The 25,472-nt window shown below is 39.4% G+C and overlaps 1 protein-coding gene across 1 annotated transcript in view; it reads left to right on the plus strand.

Moving 5' to 3' along the window:
* LOC134341058 (serine/threonine-protein kinase SIK3-like) overlaps positions 1–25,472 on the plus strand; it is a 410,314-nt gene that overhangs the window by 353,703 nt on the left and 31,139 nt on the right. The window contains exon 16 of the mRNA XM_063038806.1: positions 24,406–24,568. Coding sequence (XP_062894876.1) covers positions 24,406–24,568 — 163 coding nt within the window. The remainder of the gene's footprint in view (positions 1–24,405; positions 24,569–25,472) is intronic.

Consider the following 25,472-nt stretch of genomic DNA (forward strand, 5'->3'; position numbering starts at 1 on the left):
AGAGAGTGAGGACTGCGCAGGCGTGTGATATGGAGGGAAATAAGGAAGATTTAAGAGGACTCAAATCCTGATTCGAGTTTAATTGGGAGAAAGAAGACTGAGATTTGGAGCTGGAGTGTGGAGGAAAGCTTTTTTAAATTTTTTGGTTTTTTTCATCGGTGTCGAGAGAGTGAGGACTGCGCAGGAGTGTGATGTGGAGGGAAATGAGGAAGATTTAAAAGGGAGTTTAAAAGATTTGCAAGATTTAAAACTCGATAGTTAGGGGGTCAGATAGGTGATTCTGTGGACCAAGTCAGGACACCCGGAGGGTAGTTTGCCTCCCTGGTGCCAGGGTCCGTGATGTTTCTGATCACATCCAAGATATCCTGAAGTGGGAGGGAGCAGAGCCAGAGGTCGCGGTACGTATAGGTACCAATGACATAGGTAGGAAAAGGGGAGAGATCCTGAAAGAAGAATATAGGGAGTTGAGAAAAAGGACGACAAAGGTAGTAGTCTCAGGATTACTGCCTGTGCTACGCAACAGTGAGAATAGGAATGCAATGAGATGTAGGATAATTGCGTGGCTGAGAGATTGGAGCAAGGGGCAGGGATTTGGGTTTTTAGATCATTGGGACCACTATTGGCGCAGGCATGACCTGTACAAAGGAGATGGGTTGCTGTTAAATCATAAGGGGACCAATATCCTGGCGGGGAGATTCGCGAGAGCTACTGAGGTGACTTTAAACTAGAATGGTTAGGGGGGAGGGAATCAAATTAAGGAGACGGAGAGGGGAGGTTGATGTAGGGGAAAAAGAAGAAGGTAATAAAGTTGTTTGCTCAATTAAGGATACAGAGAGTGGGAGGTGGAAAGTTTCTTAAATATATCTATTTTAATGCTAGGAACATTGTAAGAAAGGTGGATGAGCTTAGAAAATGGATTGATACCTGGAAATATGATGTTGTAACTATTAGTGAAACCTGGTTGCAGGAGGGGTGTGATTGGCAACTAAATATTCCAGAATTTCGTTGCTTCAGGTGTGATAGAATAGGAGGGGCAAGAGGGGGAGGTGTTGCATTGCTTGTCAGAGATTATATAACAGCGGTGCTCTGGTGGGATAGATTAGTGGACTTGTCCAGGGAGGCTATTTGGGTGGAATTGAGGAATTGGAAAGGTGTAGTGTCGCCTATAGGGGTGTATTATGGACCATCTAATGGGGACCGAGAACTAGAGGAGCAAATCTGTAAGGAGATAGCAGATATTTGTAGTAAGCACAAGGTTGTGATTGTGGAAGATTTTAATTTTCCACACATAGACTGGGAAGCCCATTCTGTAAAAGGACTGGATGGTTTGGAGTTTGTCAAATGTGTGCAAGATAGTTTTTTGCAGCAATACATAGAGTTACCAACTAGAGAAGGGGCAGTGTTGGATCTCCTGTTAGGGAATGAGATAGGTCAGGTGACAGAGGTATGCGTTGGGGAGCACTTCAGGTCCAGTGGTCACAATACCAGTAGTTTCAATATAATTATGGAGAAGGATAGGACTGGACCTAGGATTGAGATTTTTGATTGGAGAAAGGCTAACTTTGAGGAGATGCGAAAGGAATTAGAAGGAGTGGATTGGGACAATTTGTTTTATGGGAAGGATGTAACAGAGAAATGGAGGTCATTTAAAGGTGAAATTTTGAGGGTACAGGATCTTTATGTTACTGTTAGGTTGAAAGGAAAGGTTAATAGTTTGAGAGAGCCATGGTTTTCAAGAGATATTAGAAGCTTAGTTCAGAAAAAGAGAGAGATCAATAAATATAGGCAGCTTGGAGTTAATGAGGAGCTCGAGGAATATAAAGAATGTAAAAAGAATCTTAAGAAAAAAATTAGAAAGGCTAAAAGAAGATGCGAGGCTGCTTTGGCAAGTAAGGTGAAATAAATCCAAAGGGTTTCTACAGTTAAGTTAATGGCAAAAGGATAGTGAGGGATAAAATTGGTCCCTTGGAGAATCAGAGTGGACGGCTACGTGCAGAGCCAAAAGAGATGGGGGAGATTTTGAACAATTTCTTTTCTTCAGTATTCACTAAGGAGAAGGATATTGAATTGTGTAAGGTAAAGGAAACAAGAAGGGTAGTTATGGAAACTATGACAATTAAAGAAGAGGAAGTACTGACACTTTTAAGGCATATAAAAGTGGATAAGTCTCTGGGTCTGGATAAGATATTCCCTAGGACTTTGAGGGAAGTTAGTGTAGAAATAGCAGGGGCTCTGACGGAAATATTTCAAATGTCATTAGAAACGGGGATGGTGCTGGAGGATTGGCGTAATGCTCGTGTGGTTCCATTGTTTAAAAAGGGTTCTAAGAGTAAACTTAACAATTATCGGTCTGTGAGTTTGACGTCAGTGGTGGGTAAATTGATGACAAGTATTCTTAGAGATGGTTTATATAATTTTCTAGATAGACATGGTCTGATTAGGAACTGTAAATGTGGATTTGTGCATGGAAGGTCATGTTTGACGAATGTTATTGAATTTTTTGAAGAGGTTACTAAGAAAGTTGACGAGGGTAAACCAGTGGATGTTGTCTATATGGACTTCAGTAAAGCCTTTGACAAAATAGACAATTGGCAGATAATGTAACTCGGCTACTTAGTATAATTCATTTGGCACAAAAAAGGGAGGAAATGAGTATGGTATTAGTCTTGGATGCAGAAAAAGCATTTGATAGATTGGAATGTGATTTTTTATTTAAAGTATTAGAAAAATATGGGTTAGGAGTACCTTTTATACATTGGATTAAAACTTTAAACACTAATCCTAATGCTAAAGTAGTGACAAATAGTCAAATTTCAACACCATACTTGGCGATAGAACCATTAGCAGAACTAGTTAGAACTGATTCAGATAGTAAGGGTTTTACAGTTAATCAGGAGGAATATAAGATTAATTTATTTGCTGATGATGTAAGTTATTTAACAAACCCACTGTATTTGTTACGTAAACTATCATCTAGATTGGAAGAATATGGAAAAGTATCAGGGTATAAAATAAATTGGGATAAAAGTGAAATCTTACCTCTTACTGAAGGTGACTATAGTCAATGTCGATTAGCAACCCAGTTTAAATGGCAGATAAATGGTATAAAGTATTTAGGTATAAGACTTGATAATGATATAAAGAATTTATATAAACTTAATTATTTACCATTATTGAAAAAAATTCAAGATCTTGACAAATGGATGGTGTTACCAATAACATTAGCGGGTAGAGTCAATGCTGTAAAAATGAATATATTTCCTAGATTACAGTATTTATTTCAAACACTACCAATACAACTGCCGCAGAAATTCTTTCAAGAGTTAAATAAATGTGTGAGGAAATTTCTTTGGAAAGGTAAGATGTCTAGAATATCTTTGGAAAAATTGACATGGAAATTTGAGTTAGGAGGGTTACAACTTCCAAACTTTAAGAATTATTATAAAGCAAATCAACTTAGATTTATTGCATCTTTTTTGACGAACGAAATCCGGCATGGATTAGAATAGAATTAGATAAGATAGGAGAAAATAGACCTGAAGATTTTATATATAAATGGGAATCTAAATGGCTACAGAAAAGAAAAGAATCTCCTATATTAAAATACTTGATTGATCTATGGAATAAGATAAACGTTGATGATGAAATAAAGAAATCTTTATTAGCAAGGAGACCTTTGATCCAAAACAGTCTTATTCCTTTTACAATGGATAATCAACTTTTATATAATTGGTATCAAAAAGGGATTAGATATATAGGAGACTGTTATGAAGGAGGTATATGAAGGATGTCATTTGAACAATTGAAGAATAAATATAAAATATCAAATAACACCTTCTTTTGTTACCTTCAATTAAGGACTTATTTAAGAGACAAACTGGGTCAAGCAATGTTTTTGCGGAAACCTAATGGAATTGAGATTTTAATTCAAAAAGGAAAAATTTAAGAATTTATTTTTTTAAGTATAATCCGATTCAAAAACAGACACTTAAACAAGGAATTCACAAGTCAAGACAAAAATGGGAAACGGATATGGGTATTAATATTGATGAAATAAATTGGTCAAGACTATGTCTTGACAGTATGACAAATACAATAAATGTTCGACTTAGATTAGTACGATATAATTTTTTACACCAATTATATATTACACCGCAAAAAAATAAATAGATTAAATTCAAATTTATCTGATCAATGTTTTCGGTGTAATCAAAAAATTTGTACGTTTTTACATTCTACTTGGTCCTGTTCCAAAATTCAACCTTTCTGGATAAATTTAAGAGTTTTATTGGAACAGATTACTGGAACTCATCTTCCACATAACCCTATATTATTTTTATTAGGTGACATTGTTAAGGAATAAAACCGAAACTTAAATTGAATAAATACCAGAAAGAATTTATAAAACTTGTATTGGCAGTAGCCAAGAAGGTTATAGCAGTTACGTGGAAATCGGATTCGTATTTAAGTATGGATCATTGGAATAATGAAATTTTTAGCTGTATTCCACTTGAAAAAATTACTTATAATTTAAGAGATAAATATGATACATTTTTGAATATTTGGCACCCTTATTTACAAAAGATAGGTTGGCATATTTAGGTGCTCTGATGATAAAGATGTTGGCCCTTTGGGGAAAGTAACAAATAAATATGTTAAATTTATTTTGAATCCCATGGAGCATGTGGAGACCTTCCAATATCCAGGCAGTCTTTCTTTCTTTCTTTCTTTCTTTTTTTTTCTTTTTCTTTCTTTTAGGTAGGGGTATATATCGGGGGGAGGGTAGATATTGTTATTCCATGTAATCAGTTTGAAAAATTAATAAAAATTATATATGAAAAAGAGTGGGCAGAAAGATGGCAGATGGAGTTTAATGCTGAAAAATGTGAGGTGCTACATTTTGGTAGGACTAATCAAAATAGGACAGACATGGTAAATGGTAGGGCATTGAAGAATGCTTTAGAACAGAGTTCCCTGAAGATAGTATCTCATGTGGATAGGGTGGTGAAGAAAACTTTTGGTATGCTGGCCTTTATTAATCAGAGCATTGAGTATAGGAGTTGGGTTGTAATGTTGAATTTGTATAAGGCATTGGTAAGGCCAAATCTTGAGTATTGTGTACAGTTCTGGTCACCGAATTATAGGAAAGATGTCAATAAAATTGAAAGAGTACAGAGGAAGTTTACTAAAAAAAATGTTGCCTGGGTTTCATCTCCTAAGTTACAGAGAAGGGTTAAACAAGTTATGTCTTTATTCTTTGGCGCGTAGAAGGTTGAGGGGGGACTTGATAGAGGTATTTAAAATTATGAGGAGGATTGATAGAATTGACGTGGTTAGACTTTTTCCATCGAGAGTGGGGAAGATTCAGACAAGAGGACGTGGGTTGTGAATTAGAGGGCAAAAGTTTAGGGGTAAGATGAGGGGGAGCTTCTTTACTCAGAGAGTGGTAGCTGTGTGAAATGAGCTTCCAGCAGAAGTGGTTGAGGCAGGTTCTATGTTGTTGTTTAAAGTTAAATTGGATGGATATATGGACAGGAAAGGAATGGAGGGTTATGGGCTGAGTGCAGGTCGGTGGGACTAGGGTAGGGTAAGAGTTCGGCACGGACTAGACGGGCCAAGATGGCCTGTTTCCGTGTTGTAATTGTTATATGGTTATATGAAATACAGGAATATTGAGAAGCCGTTCCTGCCCTGGTGCCAGCCAAGTCTCTGTAATGGCCACTACATCATAATTCCATGTATGTATCCAAGTTCTCAGTTCATCACCTTTGCTCCTGATGTCTTTTGCATTGAAGTCACGCACTTTAGCCCTTCTACCTTACTACTTTTACACCCTTTATTCTGCTTCTCTTTCCTCAAAGCCTCTCTGTATGTTAGATCTGGCTTTACTCCATACACTTCTTTCACTGCTCTATCGCTCTGGATCCCATCCCCCTTGCAAATTAGTTAAAACCCTCCCGAACCATGCTAGCAAACCTACCTGCAAGGATATTTCTCCCCCTCGAGTTCAGGTGCAATCCATCTAATCTGTACAGGTCCCACCTTCCCCAGAAGAGATCCCAATGATCCAAAAATCTAAAACCCTGCTCCCTGCACCAACTCCTCATCCACTTTCACAGACTTTTCATCTCATGTTCATGATATTTATTACTTGTTTAATTATTATTATTATTTCTTTTTGTATGTACAGTTTGTTGTTTTTAGCATACTGTTTGCATGCTCTGTTTTTCGTTGATTCTATTATAGTTGTTATTGAGCCCACAAGAAAGTGAATCTCAGAGTTGTTTATGGTGCATATATGTACTTTGATAATAAATTTACTTTTAACTTTAAAACTTGGAGCAATTTAACCTTCCTTAATATCCACATTTTAGAACAATGTTTTAGTCTGCTCTGAAGATCTTTTGACCTACTGTTTACCTTCCTGGTTGCCTCTCTGAAGCACTTAAAATGACCCTCTATGTTTCTGATGCAGCTTATTGGAAGGAGGATAAATTAGTGATCAATTGCTAGGAAAATCCTTCATTCAAAAAAATGAAAACCATTGGAATGGATTAATCAGAACAAATTTTATTCCAAGGGAGAATGGTCCATATTTAAGTCTTTACACAGCTGAATATGTTGCATTTAAAATTGAAATGGAACATGATTACTTATTGCTCGAATTAATCCTGTAATATATAAGCATTTTTTCAAATATCTTTCATTATGCAGAAAAGGAAAGTTAGTGCAATCAGATGAACCACTAACTTTTGCACACTAAATCACTTTGTCAAATATCGTCTAACATTTCAATTCTAGAACCTGCACAAAGCAGTAAAGTTCAGATTATGTCTATTTATCAATGATTCATTACATGGTGGAACTAGGTATCTGTTTATTTATTTCTTAATATTTACACATAAATCAAGCTAATCAATAAAAAGAAATGAAGGTGGCAGATAACAATGATAAATTACATTTATTTTCATCATTAACAAACCTAGGGCATGCCTGATGGTACTACCGAAACAACCTTTATGAACTAATAAACGTTACTCTACCTTTAAGAGTTAATATTATTTTTCTCAGTAACATCAAACAATTGCAGTTATTGAAAGTTTATAAACTAAATTTAGCAACAGTTTTCATTCTCTTAGAGTAATACTGTGAAATCTATTTAAATAGATAAATTTCAGATTAAATATACACTTGTGTTGCAGGTATCTGGCTAACAGATCTAAACGTCACACTCTTGCATTGACCAGTCCTACAGCTGAGGTCCCCTTAGATTTGCAGAGGCAGCTGGGACAGCAACAGGCAATCTGTTCATGGGCTTGGGTTCTTCACCCTGAGCAGTACAGTCGGTGAGTGGTTTTTGCACTGCTTAAATCTCAGACATTATCATGGTTTCAGCATTCCAGAAGAAGTAGTACAGATTTGAGTATCTCCTGTGCCCCATTAAAATACTGAAAGAAAAAAGTAGTTGTCCAGATGACTATCTTGATTTTTCAGTACTAGTACACCTCAGGTGACATGACTAGCTGGAAAATAGTGTAGTTTTCCTGTTAATGTTTTGTATTGTTTTTGTTTGATTTCCCCTTTTGCCACCATCCCTAACAGCCAGTAAAAAATAACAAGAAAAAGTGTACACATGTGATCTGATATACAATTACTTAACTGGAAATTACATATTAAGCAGTTTCTGGATTTCTCAAACTATTTGTATTCTTTTACATTTTACTACTATTCTGTATTATACACTACTCTGTGTCACAAAAGCCATGTAACTTGCACGTTCCCAATACTTGCTACTCTGTAACAGGTTGTTAGGAGTTGGCTGCGGACCTTTTGAAAACCCTTGCGAACTGATGTGTTCCTTCTACCTCTTCAGAGATTCAGCTGGATTGGAAACTTGTACTATGAACCGTACAAAAACTACACTATTTTCCAGCTAGTCATGTTACTTGAGGTGTACTAGTACTGAAAAATCAAGATAAATCATCTGGACGACTACTTTTATCTTACAGTATTTTAATGGGGCATAGGAGATACTCACCTATTACCCCAGTAGTCTCTGTGACCAGCACATAATTTTCCAAAACTTCCGCCACCACCACTTCCAACTGGATCCCACCACCATGCACTTCTTTCCCTCCCACCAACTGCCTCCCCCACTTTCTGCTTTCTGCAGGGGTCACTCCCTATGCGACACCTTTGCCCATTCTTCCCTCCCCATTGATCCCTCTTCTGTCATTTATCCTTTCAAGCAGACAAGTGCTTCACCTACCTTCTTCCCTCACTGTCATTCAGGGCCCTAAACAGTCCTTCCAGGTGAAGCGACACTACCTGTGAGTCTGTTGGGGGTCATATACTGTAGTCAGTGCTCCCAGTGTGTTCTCTTGTATATCGGTGAGACCTGACGTAGATTGGGAGACCATTTCACCAAGCACCTACGCTCCATCCGCCAGAACAAGCGGGATCTCCCAGTGGCCACCCATTTTATTTCCACTCCCATATGTCCATCCATGGCCTCCTGCACTGTTGCGATGAGGCCACACTTAGGTTGGAGAAACAACACCTTATATTCCATTTGGGTAGCCTCCAATCTGTTGACATGAACATCGATTTCTCAAACTTCCAGTAGTGCCTCTACTGACCCCCCCCCCACCTTTGCCATTTCCCATCCCCTTGTCCCCCTCTAATGTTATCTCCTTGCCCGCCCATCACCTCCCCCTGATGCTCCTCTTCCCCACCCATCTTTCTTCTTTCCTCCATAGCCTGTCTCTTTCACCAATCAGCCTCCTAGCTCCTTGTTTTATGCCTCCCCCTCCAAGTTTCATTTATCAAAGGGCATTTTTCCCCCTCGTCAAATCTGTTCCTCAGCTTTTTTTCTCCAGTCCTGCTGAAGGGTTTCAGCCCGAAACATCAACTATACCTTTTTCCATAGATGTTGCCTGGCCTCCTGAGTTCCACCAGCGTTTTGTGTGTGTTGCTCAGATTTCCAGCATCTGCAGATTTTCTGTTGTTTGGTATATTTGACAATTCATGTGATCTGTTAATTTAGTATCGGCAAATTAAATTATTGTTCAATGTTAAAATGATCACTGGAGAGCCCATAAATGAGTTTATCATTCAAAATCAGCATTTTTCATAAATAATACTAACTCATTTACATTGTATTAGTAAGATATTCTTACACATTATTATATATGTTATTATGGATAACAGTAGACTTTGTGTGATCAATTCAGTGTTATTTCCCTGTTTTTCTTTCTTTCTTTTTAAATCTTTTTATTGAATTAGTACACAAAAGGTAAAACATATAGAAACTAATACACTTGCGATATAAATTTACAAGAGATATTAATACATAAAAAAGTAGTACAAACAGTGCAGTTTAGTTATAAAATAACAAGGTAATATAATAGTATAGTAATTTTCCATATATATCAATAAAGAGAAGGAAAAAAACCTAAAAAAAGGACCCCCCCCCCCAAAAAAACCCACCGTGCAACTAACCTAAAAAGCAAAGCAAAGCAATGGGCTCAGTAGCTATCAAGTAGACTTAAACAGCTTAAAACAATCACGTCCTCAAACCTGACCTCCATTAAAAACAGTTAAAAAACCAAGAAGGGAATGTAAATATGGTCAAAGAGAAAAAAAAGTTACATTAAATGAAAATGTTGAATAAAAGATCTCCAGGTCTGTTCAAATTTAACTGAAGTATCATAAAGATTACTTCTGATTTTTTTCCAAATTTAAACATAATATCCTCTGAGAAAACCAAAAAAAACGTAGTTGGGCATTAATCTCCTTCCAATGTTGTAAAATACATCTTTTCGCCATTAAAGTAAGAAATGCAATCATTCTACGCGCTGAAGGGGAAAGATTACTGAAAGTTTTAGGTAATCCAAAGATAGCAGTAATAGAATGGGGAGAAATATCTGTATTCAATACCTCTGAGATAATATTAAAAATGTCTTTCCAAAAAGTTTCCAAAGTAGGACAGGACCAAAACATATGAGTTAAGGAAGCTATCTCCCCATGACATCTATCACAAAGAGAGTTAATATGAGAATAAAAACAAGCTAATTTATCTTTAGACATATGTGCTCTATGAACAACCTTAAATTGAATTAGGGAATGTTTGGAACAGATAGAGGAAGTATTGACTAGTTGTAAAATATGTGCCCAGTCATCCGCCAATATAGTAAAGCCCAATTCCTTTTCCCAATCGAACCTATTCTTATCGAATGGAGCTATCCTAAGTTTCATGATAGTATTATAAGTAATAGCCGTTACACCTTTCTGACACGGGTTAAGGTTAATTATAGTATCTAAAATATATGTGGGGGTTACGCCGGAAAGGAAGAAAGTATGGTATTTAGGAAATTTCTAACTTGCGAGATATCTAAAAAAATGTATTCTTGGTAAGTTATATTTTTAGATAACTGTTCAAAAGACGAAGAGAGCCATCTGAAAATAAATCCAAAAACCGTGATATACCATTAGTCTTCCAAATTTGAAAGGCACGGTCCGTAGAAGAGGGGGGGGGAAGAATATATTGCCTAAAATAGGAATCGCTAGCCCAAATTGATTAAGATCGAAAAATTTCCGGAATTGAAACCAGATGCTTAAGGTATGTTTAACTATCAGGTTGCAAACCTGTTTATGGCGTTTCAAATCAAAAGGAAGAGAAGAACCTAAAATGGAGCCAAGTGCGTAACTTTGAACAGATTGTAATTCCAATACTACCCATTTAGGAATGGATAGTGTATCTTGGTCAAGTAACCAAAATTTCATGTGTTGAATATTAATTGCCCAATAATAGAATCTAAAATTAGGTAATGCCAAACCTCCATCTCTCTTAGCTTTCTGTAGATGTATTCTACCCAGTCTCGGGTTTTTATTTTGCCAAATAAATGAAGAAATTTTAGAGTCAACTTTGTCAAAAAAGGATTTTGGAACAGAAATTAGTAATGCCTGAAAAATATATAAAAATTTTGGCAGAATAAACATCTTAACAGCATTAATACGACCAATCAAAGTTAAATAAAGTGGAGACCATTTAAATGAAAGTTGTGTAATATGGTCAATTAAGGGTAGGAAATAAATCCTTATGTTTACAGGTAAATTTAATCCCAAGATATGAAAAATGATTATTAACCAATTTAAATGGGAGGTTCTGATATAAGGGAACTTGCTTATTAATCGGGAAAGGTTCACTCTTATTGAGATTTAACTTATAACCTGAAAAAAGACTAAACTGTGCTAATAAATCCAAAGCTGCAGGAATAGATTTTTGAGGATTAGAAATATATAAAAGTAAGTCATCAGCATAAAGTGATACTTTATGAGACTTTAAACCACAAGTTATACCAATAATATTTGGAGATTCTCGAATAGCAATTGCAAGAGGTTCCAATGCAATATCAAATAATAAAGGACTAAGAGGACAACCTTGTCTGGTACCTCGATAAAGAGGAAAAAAGGGTGAATTTAAAGAGTTAGTACTAACTGAGGCCATAGGAGAATGATATAACAATTTGATCCAGGATATAAATTTCGGGCTGAAGTTAAACGTTTCAAGCACCTTAAATAAGTAAGGCCATTCAACCCTGTCAAAGGCTTTTTCAGTGTCTAGGGAAATGATGCATTCAGGATCGTCTTGTGACGGGGTAGAGGCAATGTTTAAAAGTATACGAATATTATAAAAAGAATAACAATTTTTAATAAAATCCGTTTGGTCTTCCAAGATAATATAAGGAAGTGCTTTTTCTAGTTTGTTTACTAATAATTTAGAAAAATTTTAGAGTCAACATTTAACGAGGATATTGGTCCATAAGATGCACATTGAGCAGGGTCTTTATCCTTCTTTAACATTAAAGAGATCGATGCTCTATAAAAGGATTCGGGTAGTTTACCAAGTTTTAATGAGGCCTCCAGAACCCTGAATAGCCAAAGGATTAATGAGGATGCAAAAACTTTATAAAATTCCACGGTAAACCCATCAGGACCAGGAGCTTTCCCCGGGTTCATAGAAAAAATAACATTCTTAATCTAATCAGTGGTAAAGGAAGTGTCTAACATAGAAGATATATCGTGTGAAATCTTAGGGAAACCTAGATTATCTAAAAAATCACACATACGTTTAGAATCTTGTGGAGACTGATATTAGGAGGAATAAAAGTCAAAAAAGGATTGATTAATTTCAGCTTGATCAAATGTGAGTTGATCTTTTTGATTATAAATCTGATTAATTTGAAATTTAGTAGAGTTAGTCTTCAACTGATTAGCCAACAGTTTACCAACTTTGTCAGTATGTATATAAAATTCGCTTCTTGTTTTCATTAATTGATTTGCAATAGAGGACAAAAGTAATAAACTGTGTTCCATTTGAAGTTCAGTTCTTTGTTTATACAACTTCTCAGAGGGAGCTGTAGCATATTTCTTATCAATTTCCTTAATCTTGTCCACAAGAACCAGCTCCTCCTCCTTCAACCTTTTCCTCAAAGCAGCAGAGTACAAGATGATCTGGCCACGAATATAAGCTTTAAAAGTATCCCAAAGGGTGTTCATGAATATATCCTCTGTATAGCCAATTGTAAAAAAGAGATCAATCGGTTCATTCACAAAGTTAACAAAAACCAAGTCCTGAAGCAACAGTGAATTAAAACGCCATTGTGTATTATTTTATATATTGGCCAATATTTTAATAGAAAGCTTAAGTGGAGCATGATCCGAAGTGGTTATACAGTCATATTCACATTTAACCACTGAAGAAATAAGACGAGAGTCAATAAAAAAAAATCAATTCTTGAATAGGAATGATGAACATGTGAAAAAAAAGATGTCTTTTTCCTGAGGATGCAAGAATTGCCAAATGTCCATCGACCTGGAATCTGAGAGAAATGAATTAATCAAGTTTGCGGAATTATTGGGTAGAGTCCGTAAAGGAGCCGAACGGTCCAATAATGGGGATAAACAAGTATTAAGATCTCCGCCCCAGATTAGTGAAAACTCATTCAAATTCGGGAACAAATTAAATAATGATTTATAAAATTCCAGACAGTCCCGGTTAGGAGCATAGACGTTAACCAAAACTACCTTTTTATTAAAGAGTAATCCACTAACCAATAGAAATCTACCATTCGGATCAGAAATAATATTGTGTTGCACAAAAGTGATTGAGGGATCTATAAAAATAGAAACTCCTCGAATTTTGGCGTTGGAATTGGAATGAAACTGTTGATCCTTCCAAAACTTAAAAAAACGTAGTCTGTCTGTGCACATAGGTCTCTTGAAAAATAGAATATGTGCTTTAAGTCTCCGATATACTTTAAAGATTTTTTTTCCTTTTTTATTGGATGATTAAGACCGTTAGTATTCCAAGAGACAAAATTAATAGTAGACTCCATAATCCCTAAAGTCAACCCTCAAATAAAGGAGGATTGACAATAGGTTCAACCCACGAACCCGGAAAGGGAACAGAGTAAACATGAGATATCGAGAAAGAGGACGTGACAAATACTTCAATAATATAAGTAGCCCAAGAAGAAAGAAAAACTAAAAAGTGAAGCCCCCCCACCCCCCCACCCCGTAACCCCGAAGCTAAATCTGAGATAGACTAGCCAGAAAGAAGCAAGCACTAGATCTACCCCCATGACTTCCGATAGACGCTCACTAAAAAAAGTGTATATATGAAAAGATCAGCTAAAGTTATAAAACAGTAAAGGAGTAAAAAAAGTACACCGATTAAAACAAAAACAATATAATACAAAGAAAAAACAGGTACATATAAAGAAACACACATCAAAGTTGCTGGTGAACGCAGCAGGCCAAGCAGCATCTATAGGAAGAGGTGCAGTCGACGTTTCAGGCCGAGACCCTTCGTTAGTCCTGATGAAGGGTCTCGGCCTGAAACGTCGACTGCGCCTCTTCCTATAGATGCTGCTTGGCCTACTGCGTTCACCAGCAACTTTGATGTGTGTTGCTTGAATTTCCAGCATCTGCAGAATTCCTGTTGTTTACATATAAAGAAAACTGTTAACCTACAACAGATCGTATAATTAAACAAGAAAATGAAATATCAGCATAGACTAGCCAAGAAAACTACAAAAAGTACATTTGAAAACTACAAAGTTTAAGGCCTCCAGGGATATGCTTAAAATGATGCTGTGGGAATGGCCACCCAGAATCCCCAAGGAAGAAGAAAGGAACGACGTCATTAAAAAAAGTTTTGCAACCATATTAATAAACCGAAAAAAAACATTTCTGCCCTCATATAAAGCAAAAGAAAGAAATTAAACCCAACAGATTAACTGCCTCCGATCAAACAGAGTTGATTTAATAGTGTGATTAGGATGTTGAAGGCAAATGTTGAACAGATAACTCTGGGCTTCCAACGGAGAGTCGAAAAAATGGGAAGACCCATCAGACAATCGAATCCTCAAATGTGCGGGATAAAAGCAACACTGGTTTTAAATCCATCTTGTAGAATTCCGACATCACAGATCTGTAATGGACATGTTGATCACGAACCTGTTTACTAAAATCCTCCACCAATCGAAAGCAGAGATCCGAGAAATCAATATAACCTTTAGGTCGAGCAAAGCGAAGCAGCTTCTCCTTGTCTTGAAAATAATGAAATTGTAAAATAACATGCCGAGGTTTATCTGACTTAGGCAAATATAATGGGACTCTGTGAGCCCTGTCCAATAGTGGTGGTTGATCAGGAAATAAGGTGGGAAATGAATCTTTTAAAAGTGGAGAGAAAAGCTTTATAGGGTCATCAGATTCGGCAGCTTCACGAATACCAATAATTCGAATGTTTTGACGTCGCATTCTGCATTCTAAATCAGAATTTTTAAAGGTAAGAAAGTCAAGTTTTTTCTTCATTGTAGTAATTGTTTCTTCAATTTTTCCGATCTTGAGTTCATTCTGTTGCGTGGAAACTTGGAGATTAGATATAGCAGTCTGATGTTCCGTGATAGATGTTTTCATTTTATCAATTTCATCAATGATTTTGTCCAGCTTAGATGAAATTCCCGCACGAATCAGATCCGATATAGCTTGCGTAGTTACCGATGGTTCAATCGGAGGAAGGTCGGTGGCTTTCGGTCTAACCGGAGGTTTGCCGTCGTTCCTGTTCTTAGACGTACCGGACCTTAAAAACATCCAAATATATAATAGCAATCCGCTGCAAGGTATTGTAGAAGTCGGTGTCTTAAAAGTTAGCTTAAATAAAGTTGATCATAGGATAAAGCTCAGAGGTAATAGAGTAAGTCAAGAGCACGACTTCACTCCATAAGCTCTACCGGAAGTCTCAATTCCCTGATTTTCAAAGTGGTATCACATCAGGTCAACATAACAATATGTTGAAGATACTCCTGTTTAAACCATCAGATTCCATCACAGCCCTACTAGATCATAGAAATCTACAGTACATTACAAGCCTACTCTAGAAACTGCCTAGAATTACCCTACCACATAGCCCTCTATTTTTCTAAGCTCCATGTACTTATCTAAGAGTTTCTTATAAGATCCTTTTCTATCTGCCTCTACAACCATCGCTAGCAGTGCATTCCATGCACCCACCACTCTTTGTGTGAAAAACTTAACCTCTGACATCTCCCTTGTACCTACTTACAAGCACTTTAAAACTATGCCTCTCATTATTCATTTCAGCCCTGGGAAAAAGCCTCTGACTATCCACACGATCAATGCCTCTCATCATCTTATACACCTCTATCAGGTCACCTCTCATCCTCCATTGTTCCAAGGAGAAAAGGCCAAGTTTACTCAACCTGTCCTCATAAGGCATACTCTTCATTCCAAGCAACATCCTTGTAAATCTTCTTTGCACTCTCTCAGTAGTATCCTTTAGTGAGGTTACCAGAACTGAGCACAGTACTCCATGAGAGTCTAACTAAGGTCTTATATAGCTGTAACACTACCAACCTGTGCAGCAGCTTTAAACGTCCTGTGGACACAAACCCCAAGATTTCACTGATCCCCAGCACTGCCAAGAGTCTGGGTTGAACTTCATCTGCCACTTAGACCAGTTCTGCATCCTATCGATGTCCCACTGTAACCTCTGACAACCCTTCAGACAATCCACAGCACCCTCAACTTTAGTGTCATCAGCAAACTTACTAATCAGATGAACCGGGAGGTATGTTGTCTACTGAGGGCTAGATCTGTGCCATTCAAGTCTGGCGACCCTGGCCTGTACCAGAAAACCAGGTGTGATTTGAGGAGGACTATTTCAAGGGTGAAGAGACAATTTCAAATGAGGTTGGAGGTGACATCAAATGTACGGCAAGTCTTGCAGGGTTGGCAAGAGGTTACTTTCTACAAAGTGAAACCCAATTACATGATTGGCAGCCATGCTTTAGTACCAGATGAACTCAATGCCTTCTATGCCTGCTTTGAAAGGGAGGTTCCCATTTACTTCAAAAAGGCAACAATTATATCATAGCCTAAGAAGCGTAATGTGAGCTGCCTAAATGACTATTGCCCAGTAGCATTCACATCCGACAGTGATGAAATGCTTTGAGAGGCTGGTCTTGACTCTAGCAAGGACCTAGACCGAATGCACTTTGACTATCGCCACAATAGGTCAATAGCAGACGCAATGATTGGCCCTCCACACAGCTTTAGCCCACCTAGACAACACAAGCACCTATGTCGGGATGCTGTTCATCGACTGTACCTCAGTGTTTAATGCATCATTCCCACAATCTTGATTGGGAAGTTACAGAACCTGGACCTCTGTACCTCACTCTGCAGTTAGATCCTCGACTTCCTAACTGGCAGTCCACAATCTGTGCTGATGGGTGATAATATCTCTTCCTTGCTGACGATCAATACTGGGGTGTGTGCTTGGCCCACTGCTCTACTCTCTCTATACCCATAACTGTGGATACTATCTAGAAATTTGCTGACGATACAACCATTGTTGGTAGAATGTCAGGTGGTGATGAGAGGGTGTACAGGAGCAAGGTATGCCAAATAGTGGAGTAGTTTCACAGCAACAACCTGGCACTCAATGTCAGTAAAATGAAAGAGCTGATGGTGGACTTAAGGAAGATTAAGATAAAGGAACACATACCAATCCTCATAGAGGGATCAGAAGATGGGAGAGTGAGCAGTTTCAGGTTCTGGGTGTCAAGATGAGGATCTAACTTGGTCCCAACATATCGATGCAGTTATAAAGAAGGCAAGACAACAACTATACTTCATTTGGAGTTTGGAGAGATTTGGTACGCCAACAAATACTCTCAAAAACTTCTGCAGATGTACCAAGGAGAGCATTCCGACAGGCTGCATCACTGTCTGGTATGGGGGTTGCGGTTCTACTGCACAGGACTGAAAGAAGCTGCAGGAAGTTGTAAATCTAGTCAGCTCCATCTTGGGTACTAGCCTACAAAGTACCCAGGATATCTTCAAAGTGTGATCTCTCAGAAAGACAGCATCCATTGTTAAGGACCTCCAGCACCCAGGGCATGCCCTTTTCTCACTGTTACCATCAGGTAGGAGATACAGAAGCCTGAAGGCACACACTCAGTGATTCAGGAACAGCGTCTTCCCCTCTGCCATCCGATTCCTAAATGGGCATTGAACCCTTGGATACTACCTCACTTTTTATATATTATTTCTGGTTTTTGCATGATTTTTAATCTATTCAATATATTCGTACTGTAATTGATTTTTTTTTTCTTTTCTACATCATGTAGTACATTTAACTGCTGCTGCTAAGTTAACAAATTTCACGATATGCTGGTAATAATAAACCTGATTCTGATTCTGATTCTACTTCCTCATCCAGGATATTTATAAAAATCTGAAAGAGGAGGGTTCCCAGAACAGATCCCGGCAAAATACCACTGGTCATTGTTCTGCATGCAGAATACAACCTTCTACAACCACCCTTTGCCTTCTGTGGTCAAGCTAGTTCTAGATCCACAAAGCAAGGTTTCCTTGGATCCCATGCCTCATTACTTACTGAAGGAGCCTTGCATGGGAAACCTTATCAAATTGGAATCCATATGCACTACATCCACTGCTCTGCCTTCATCAGTGTGTTTTGTTACATCTATAAAGTTGATCAGGTTCGCAAGGCATGACCTGCCCTTGACAAAGCCATGCTGACTATCCTTAATCAAATTATGTCTGTCCAAATTAACATAAATCCTGCTTCTCAGGATCTTCTCCAACAACTTGTCCACCACTGAAGTAAGATTCACTGGTCTATAATTTTCTGGGTTATTTTTTACCCTTTTTCTTGAACAGGGAACAACCTTTGCAACCTTCCAGTTCTCTGGTACTTCTCCCATCCCTATTGCAAAGATCATCGCCAGAGGCTCAGCAATCTCCTCCCTTGCTAACTTATCTAACTTAATTCTTTTTTAATGTCTGTACACTCAAGCATCTCAGGGTGCTGTAAGTCATTTCCACAATTGCCAAGGTCCTTTTCAGTGTTGAATACTGAAACAAAGTATTCATCAAGTACTTCGCTATCTCCTCTGGCTCCATGCATGTTTCCACTCTTACTCCTGATTGGTCCTATTCTCACATGGCTCGCCCTCTTGCTCTTCGCATACTTGTAGAATGCCTTAGGGGTTTTCTTAATCCTGCTCGCCAAGGCCTTCTACTCTGCCAGTTTCATTCTTGAGTACCTTCCTGGCACCCTTGTAATTTTCTAGACTCAGTAACTAGTTTCTTGAACCTTTTGTAATCTTTTCTTTGCTTCTTTATTAAATTTTCTAAATTTTTTGTACACCATAGTTTTTTCATCCTACCATCCTTTTCCTGCTTCAATGGAATGCCATTGCAAATGTTCCCTGAACATTTCTGCGTTGCATTTCCCTGAGAACATCTGCTGCCAATATATGTTCCCAAATTCCTGCCTAATAGCATTAAATTTCCCCCTACCCAAATTAGATGTTTTCACAAATTGTCTCCTCCTGTCCTTCTCCAACGCTATGGTAAAGAAGATAGGTTTGTGATCACAACCTCCAAAGTGCGCTCCCACTGAAAGAGACAACTCCTGACCTGGTTCATTTCCCAATACCAGATCAAGTACAGCCTCCCTTCTAGTTGGCTTATTGCATCGGGAAACCTTCCTGAACACACCTAACAAACACCACCCCTTGTTCTAAGGAGATGCCAGTCAGTATTAGAAAAGTTAAAATCATTCATCATAACAACCCTATTATTATTGCATCATTCCAGAATCTGCCTCCCTACCTGTTACTCAATGTCTGTTACTCTTGGGGGGGGAGGGCTTGATACTATCCCCAATTAGCAATGCCACACTCACCTCTTTTGCCTCCCTCCTTGTCTTTTTTGAAACATCTAAAGCCCAGCAGCTTTTCTGTCCCTGAAACATCCTAGTCTTTGTAATGCCCACATCATAATTCCATGTATTGATCCATGTTTTAAGTTCATTTGCCTTGTACTGAGAGCTGTAAGCATAAAGGAGTTGGGTGCTTACTGTTCTGGTTAACAATGGATGGTGCAATCCACATCATATTACGATCGAGGAACGTGTTTGTAGACCGGATATTGAACTTTTTGCTGTTGGACTTCGGCCATATTCCACCGAGATACAACACTGGGCGGCACAGGAGGTTGTGCACGCCTGTGGCCATGGAACTTTGCAGTTCCTCCCGTGGAGGGTCAGACACCCTGAGCCAATAGGCTGGTCCTGGACATATTTCCATCTGGCATAGTTTGCATATTGTTGTTTGATTGTTTGTGGTTTTTGTAATGCTACATTTATGCTCTATTCTTGGTTTGGTGCAGCTGTAACGAAACCCAATTTCCCTCAGGATCAATAAAGTATATCTATCTATCTATCTTATGATAGTCTTTGTTTTAAAATAGACACATCTCAAACTATCTGGCTGAGTGCATCTTTGCTCTAACATCTGCCTAGCCTTCCTCACAAACTCCCTACAACTGTCTCTATTTGTATGTCAACTGCCTATCCTCTGCCTTTTCACTTCAGTTCCCACCTCCTGAAAATCTCATTTAAACCTTCCCCAACAGCATTAGGAAACCTCCCTTCCAGGATATTGGTTTCCCTCCAGTTCAGGTGCAATGTGTCCCACTTGTACAGGTCACCCCTTCTCCAGAAAAGGTTCCAATGATCCAAGAACTTGAAACCTGCCCCCTGCACCATCTCCTCAGCCACTCATTCATCTGTACTATTTTCCTGTTCTGACCTTCACTAGCTCATGGCACTGGGAGTAATCCAGAGATTACCATCTTGGAGGTCCTGCCCTTCAGCCTCCTTCCTAACTCCCTATACTTACAGTGCAGGACCTTCTCCTGTCTATGTTATTGGTACCAATATGTACCACAATCTCCAGCTGCTCACCCTCTTCTTCATGAATGTTTTGCAACCACTCAGAGACATCCTGGACCTAGCACACTATCCTGGCATCTCTTTTGCTGCCACATAATCTCCTATTTGTCCCCCTAACTACTGAGTCCCCTTTGACTACTGCTCCACCTGACTTCACCCTACCCTTCTGAGGCTCAGGGCCAACTACAGTGCTATTGGTCTGGCTACTGTTGCCTAGCCCCGACAGGTCATCCCCCTCAGCAGTATCCGAAAGGGGTATACCTGTTGCTGAGGGGAATGCCACAGGGGGACCCTGCACTGACTTCTTTCTCCCGTTACCTCTCTCGGTATTCACCCATTTTCTCCCTGAATTCTGCACTCTGGGTGTAACCACCTACTCAAAAGTCTTATCTGTCAATTGCTCTGCCTCTCGGATGATCGTTAGTTCATCCAACTCCAGCTCCAGCTCCTTAATGCAGTCCTCCATGAGCTGGAGTTGGCTGCACTTTCCTCAGGTGTAGCCATCAGAGAAACCATCAGGTTCCATGAATTCCCATATCCTACAGGAGGAGCATTCTACTGCCATATCTGTCAGCCTGCACTGTACTGTGGGCAACCAGGACCAAATCTTCTAACCTGTTTCTTTGAGGATACAATGACTGCAGTGCATAGAGGGGAACAGATGAACATTATTTACTTGGATTTCCAGAAGGCATTCGATAAGGTGCCACATTGAAGATTTATCCTTAAAATTAGAATGCATAGAGTTGGGGTGATGTATAAGCATGGATAGAGGACTGGTTAACTAATAGAAAGCATGGAGTTAGAATACATGGATGTTTCTCTGGTTGGCGATTGTTGGTTGAGTGGGGTGCTGCAGGGGTTGGTGCGATATACTTTAATGGTGAAGAGAGGACTAAGTGTAGTGTATCTAAGTTTGCTGATGACACTAAATTGAGTGGAAAAGCAAATTGTGCAGAAGATGTGAGAGTCTGGGGAGAGATATAGATAGATTATAAGTGGGCAAGGGTCTGTCAGATGAAGTACAATGTTGGGAAATGCGAGGTCATCCACTGTGGAAGAAAAAATGAAAGTGCAGATTATTTAAATGGTAAAAAAAGTTGCAAATGCTGCTGCACAGAGGGACTTGGGAGTGCATATGAATGAATCGCAAGAGGTTTGTTTGCAGGTGCAGCAGGCTATCAAGAAGACAAATGGGATGTTGGCCTTCCTTCACACAGGAGATTAGTGTGCAAACTTAAAGCACATGGTATTGGGGGTAAGGTATTGGTGTGGGTGGAGAATTGGTTAGCAGACAGGAAGCAAAGCGTGGGAATAAACGGGACCTTTTCAGAATGGCAGGCGGTGACTAGTGGGGTACCGCAAGGCTCAGTGCTGGGACCCCAGTTGTTTACAATATATATTAATGACTTGGATGAGGGAATTAAATGCAGCATCTCCAAGTTTGCGGATGACACGAAGCTGGGTGGCAGTGTTAGCAGTGAGGAGGATGCTAAGAGGATGCAGGGTGACTTGGATAGGTTGGGTGAGTGGCAAACTCATGGCAGATGCAATTTAATGTGGATAAATGTGAAGTTATCCACTTTGGTGGCAAAAATAGGAAAACAGATTATTATCTGAATGGTGGCCGATTAGGAAAAGGGGAGGTGCAACGAGACCTGGGTGTCATTATACACCAGTCATTGAAAGTGGGCATGCAGGTACAGCAGGCGGTGAAAAAGGCGAACGGTATGCTGGCATTTATAGCGAGAGGATTCGAGTACAGGAGCAGGGAGGTACTACTGCAGTTGTACAAGGCCTTGGTGAGACCACACCTGGAGTATTGTGTGCAGTTTTGGTCCCCTAATCTGAGGAAAGACATCTTTGCCATAGAGGGAGTACAAAGAAGGTTCACCAGATTGATTCCTGGGATGGCAGGTCTTTCATATGAAGAAAGACTGGATGAACTGGGCTTGTACTCGTTGGAATTTAGAAGATTGAGGGGGGATCTGATTGAAACGTATAAGATCCTAAAGGGATTGGACAGGCTGGATGCGGGAAGATTGTTCCCGATGTTGGGGAGGTCCAGAACGAGGGGTCACAGTTTGAGGATAGAGGGGAAGCCTTTTAGGACCGAGATTAGGAAAAACTTCTTCACACAGAGAGTGGTGAATCTGTGGAGTTCTCTGCCACAGCAAACTGTTGAGGCCAGTTCATTAGCTATGTTTAAAAGGAAGTTAGATATGGCCCTTGTGGCTACAGGGGTCAGGGGGTATGGAGGGAAGGCTGGGTTCTGAGTTGGATGATCAGCCATGATCATAATAAATGGCGGTGCAGGCTCGAAGGGCCGAATGGCTACTCCTGCACCTATTTTCTATGTTTCTATGTTTCATTCCTAGAGGAATTGAATTTAAGAGCAGGGAGGTTATGCTGCAGCTGTACAGGGCACTGGCACGGCCACACCTGGAGTACTGCGTGCATTTCTGGTCTCATTACCTGAGGAAAGATATAGTGGCTTAGGACAAGGTTCACCAGGTTGATTCCAGAGATGAGAGGACATTGAATCACCTGGGATTGTACTCGCGGGAATTCAGAAGAATGAGAGGAGATCTTACAGAAACATATATAATTATAAAAGGAATAGATAAGATAGATTCAGGAAAGTAGGTGAGACCTAAGCTAGGGGACAGAGCCTCAAGATTCGGGGGAGTGGAATTAGGACGGAGATGAAGAGGAACTGCTTTTCCCAGAAAGTGGCATATCTGGAACTCTCTGCCCATTGAAGTAGTGGAAGTTACCTTAGTAAATATATTTAAGACAGGGTTACATAGTAAGGGAATTAAAGGATTATGGGGAAAAGGCAGGTAGGTGGAGATGAGCCCATAGACAGATCACAATGATTTTATTGATGGCAGAGCATGCTCGATGGGCCAGATGGCCTACTCCTGCTCCTATTTCTTACGTCCTTATGTTCTTTGGCCTCAGCCCCTTCTCGTCGAAGCCTGAAATAAAGCATGACACTCTACTGTCACCACTGGCCTACTCCCAACAATGGCCTCCCTGCTTGTCCCCTCTGTAGTTTTATTTACTTCAAAGTGCTCTGCTATCGCTGCTGATTGGGTGTCCGAAATGTCCAAATGCCGGTGCTGACCAAGTAACCTCCCGGGAATCTAAACATGAAGTTTTTTGTAGATGTCTAAAAGAGTGATAGAATTTCTATGCAGTAGATGCTTTTTAAAGTACGGCAACAATGCAAAGATTTAATTAGGAAATAACTGCTTCAGGAGATGGTTAACATCAGATACTAAGCTGATGTCAATTCAGCTACGGCTGGAATAAAAAATTTTTCAGAAAAGTTTTGCTGTTCTTTTAGCAGATTTAAAGATATGATACTAAATACATAAAACAAATTTACTAAAATAATTATTTTAAAAATATTTCCTAGGTCCAGAGGGTAAATATATCAATCATCCTCTCATAGTACCATTAGGAAGTAGAAATATCTATTGAAGGACTTGTAAGGGTGTGAAATGGTATATTAACGATAGTCATTTTCTCTATGTAGTGTTCTCTTTGTAACAAGTAACCACTTGGAATGTGTTTCTAGAACTGTTAATTTCATGAGGTGAATGGGAATGAAATCAGCATTCTGCAGAAGAGTAAAAGTGAAACCACATAGCTTATAGTCTTAATTAATTGAGTGTGTTCTTTATTTTTTGATGTAGCTTACATTTCAAATAACCAACTTGGCTTAGAAGAATTATGAATCTTAGGCATATTCTACCAGATATTTACTTGACATTTTCCAAACTCTTTCTGCAACATAACTTATTGATCATGATTTTTTAATGCAAGTTTGCCCAGAGGAATGTAAATGAAGTGTCAATAAATAATGGGAAATGCATATGTAGAGTTTTGGAAAGAGCTGCATGAAGGTCTGAGAAGACATACTGTCTTTAAACAAGTGTAAAATGAATCAAGGCTTGATGTGAAAATGAGGCTTGGGTGGAAATGGAGTTTAATTTAACTTTCATAAATCATTAATTTGCTAAATTGTATCTGTTTTGCAGCATTTGCTATAAAGACTCCAACACTCTGCACATTCCAGCTGAAAGATTCTCTCCGGTTCGCCGTTTCTCAGATGGTGCTGCTAGCATACAGGCATTCAAAACTCATCTAGAGAAAATGGAGAAAAGCACAAACACAAATAGCAGCATAAAGCAGCTGCAGCAGGTGAGAAGTTAAGATGGAACAGATTAGCGAAGGTCAAATAGCCTAAAAGTGCCTCAGGATCTGAGGCTGGGAAGTAATTTAATTGATGCTGCAATTCAAATGCTAATTGGCCTTTTTGCCCACCAGGTCTAGGCCGACCTTTTACCTGCACTTGATCCATATTGTTCTGTGTCTCTTACCACTGTCAATGTAAAGAAAGCACTTCCCCCTTATATACTCTTTAAGATTTCTTCTTATTATCCTAAGTATATGACTCCTTATTTTTGATACTGTAGCGATGTGCTACATACAGAGCTAGAAATAACGACACGCAGTCTAAGTCACACTCGAGACTAGTATATTCAAACTTCGCGGCACTGCTGCTTTTAAGCAGTTCCCTTCCAGCCCTCTCCGCGCGGAAATGACGTCAGAGGTGCATTACAAAAGTCTCTTCCCGCACGCCGGCTATTTTGTGAGCCACTTCGCTTGTGTAGAAAGTGGGTCGCCACATAACCCCCCCCCCCCCCAAGAACCGGCGATACGCCCCCAATGTCCACAGTCTGGATCAGTCTCTGTTTGGGCGGTCTGCCTCTGCACTGCGGTGCTTGAACCTTGACTGGCTGCGCCAAGTCCACATGGGCCAGTTTGAGTCGGTCCATCGTGAAAACCTCCTCTCTCCCCTCAATGTCCAGAACGTACGTGGACCCGTTGTTGCTGATCACCTTGAACGGCCCCTCGTATGGCTGCTGTAACGGTGCCCGGAGTGCGCCCCTTCAATAGAATAAAACTTACAGTTCTGCAGATCGGGCTCTGTCCGTGCTGTGAAGTGGGTATGGGGGCCAGGTTACCGGCCTCTCCCGTAGTCTGTCCAGGACTGCTGTGGGTTCTTCCTCTTGCCCCCATGGGGCTGGTATGAACTTTCCTG

Source organism: Mobula hypostoma, chromosome Y (assembly GCF_963921235.1).
Source record: "Mobula hypostoma chromosome Y, sMobHyp1.1, whole genome shotgun sequence".
Lineage (NCBI taxonomy): Eukaryota > Metazoa > Chordata > Chondrichthyes > Myliobatiformes > Myliobatidae > Mobula > Mobula hypostoma.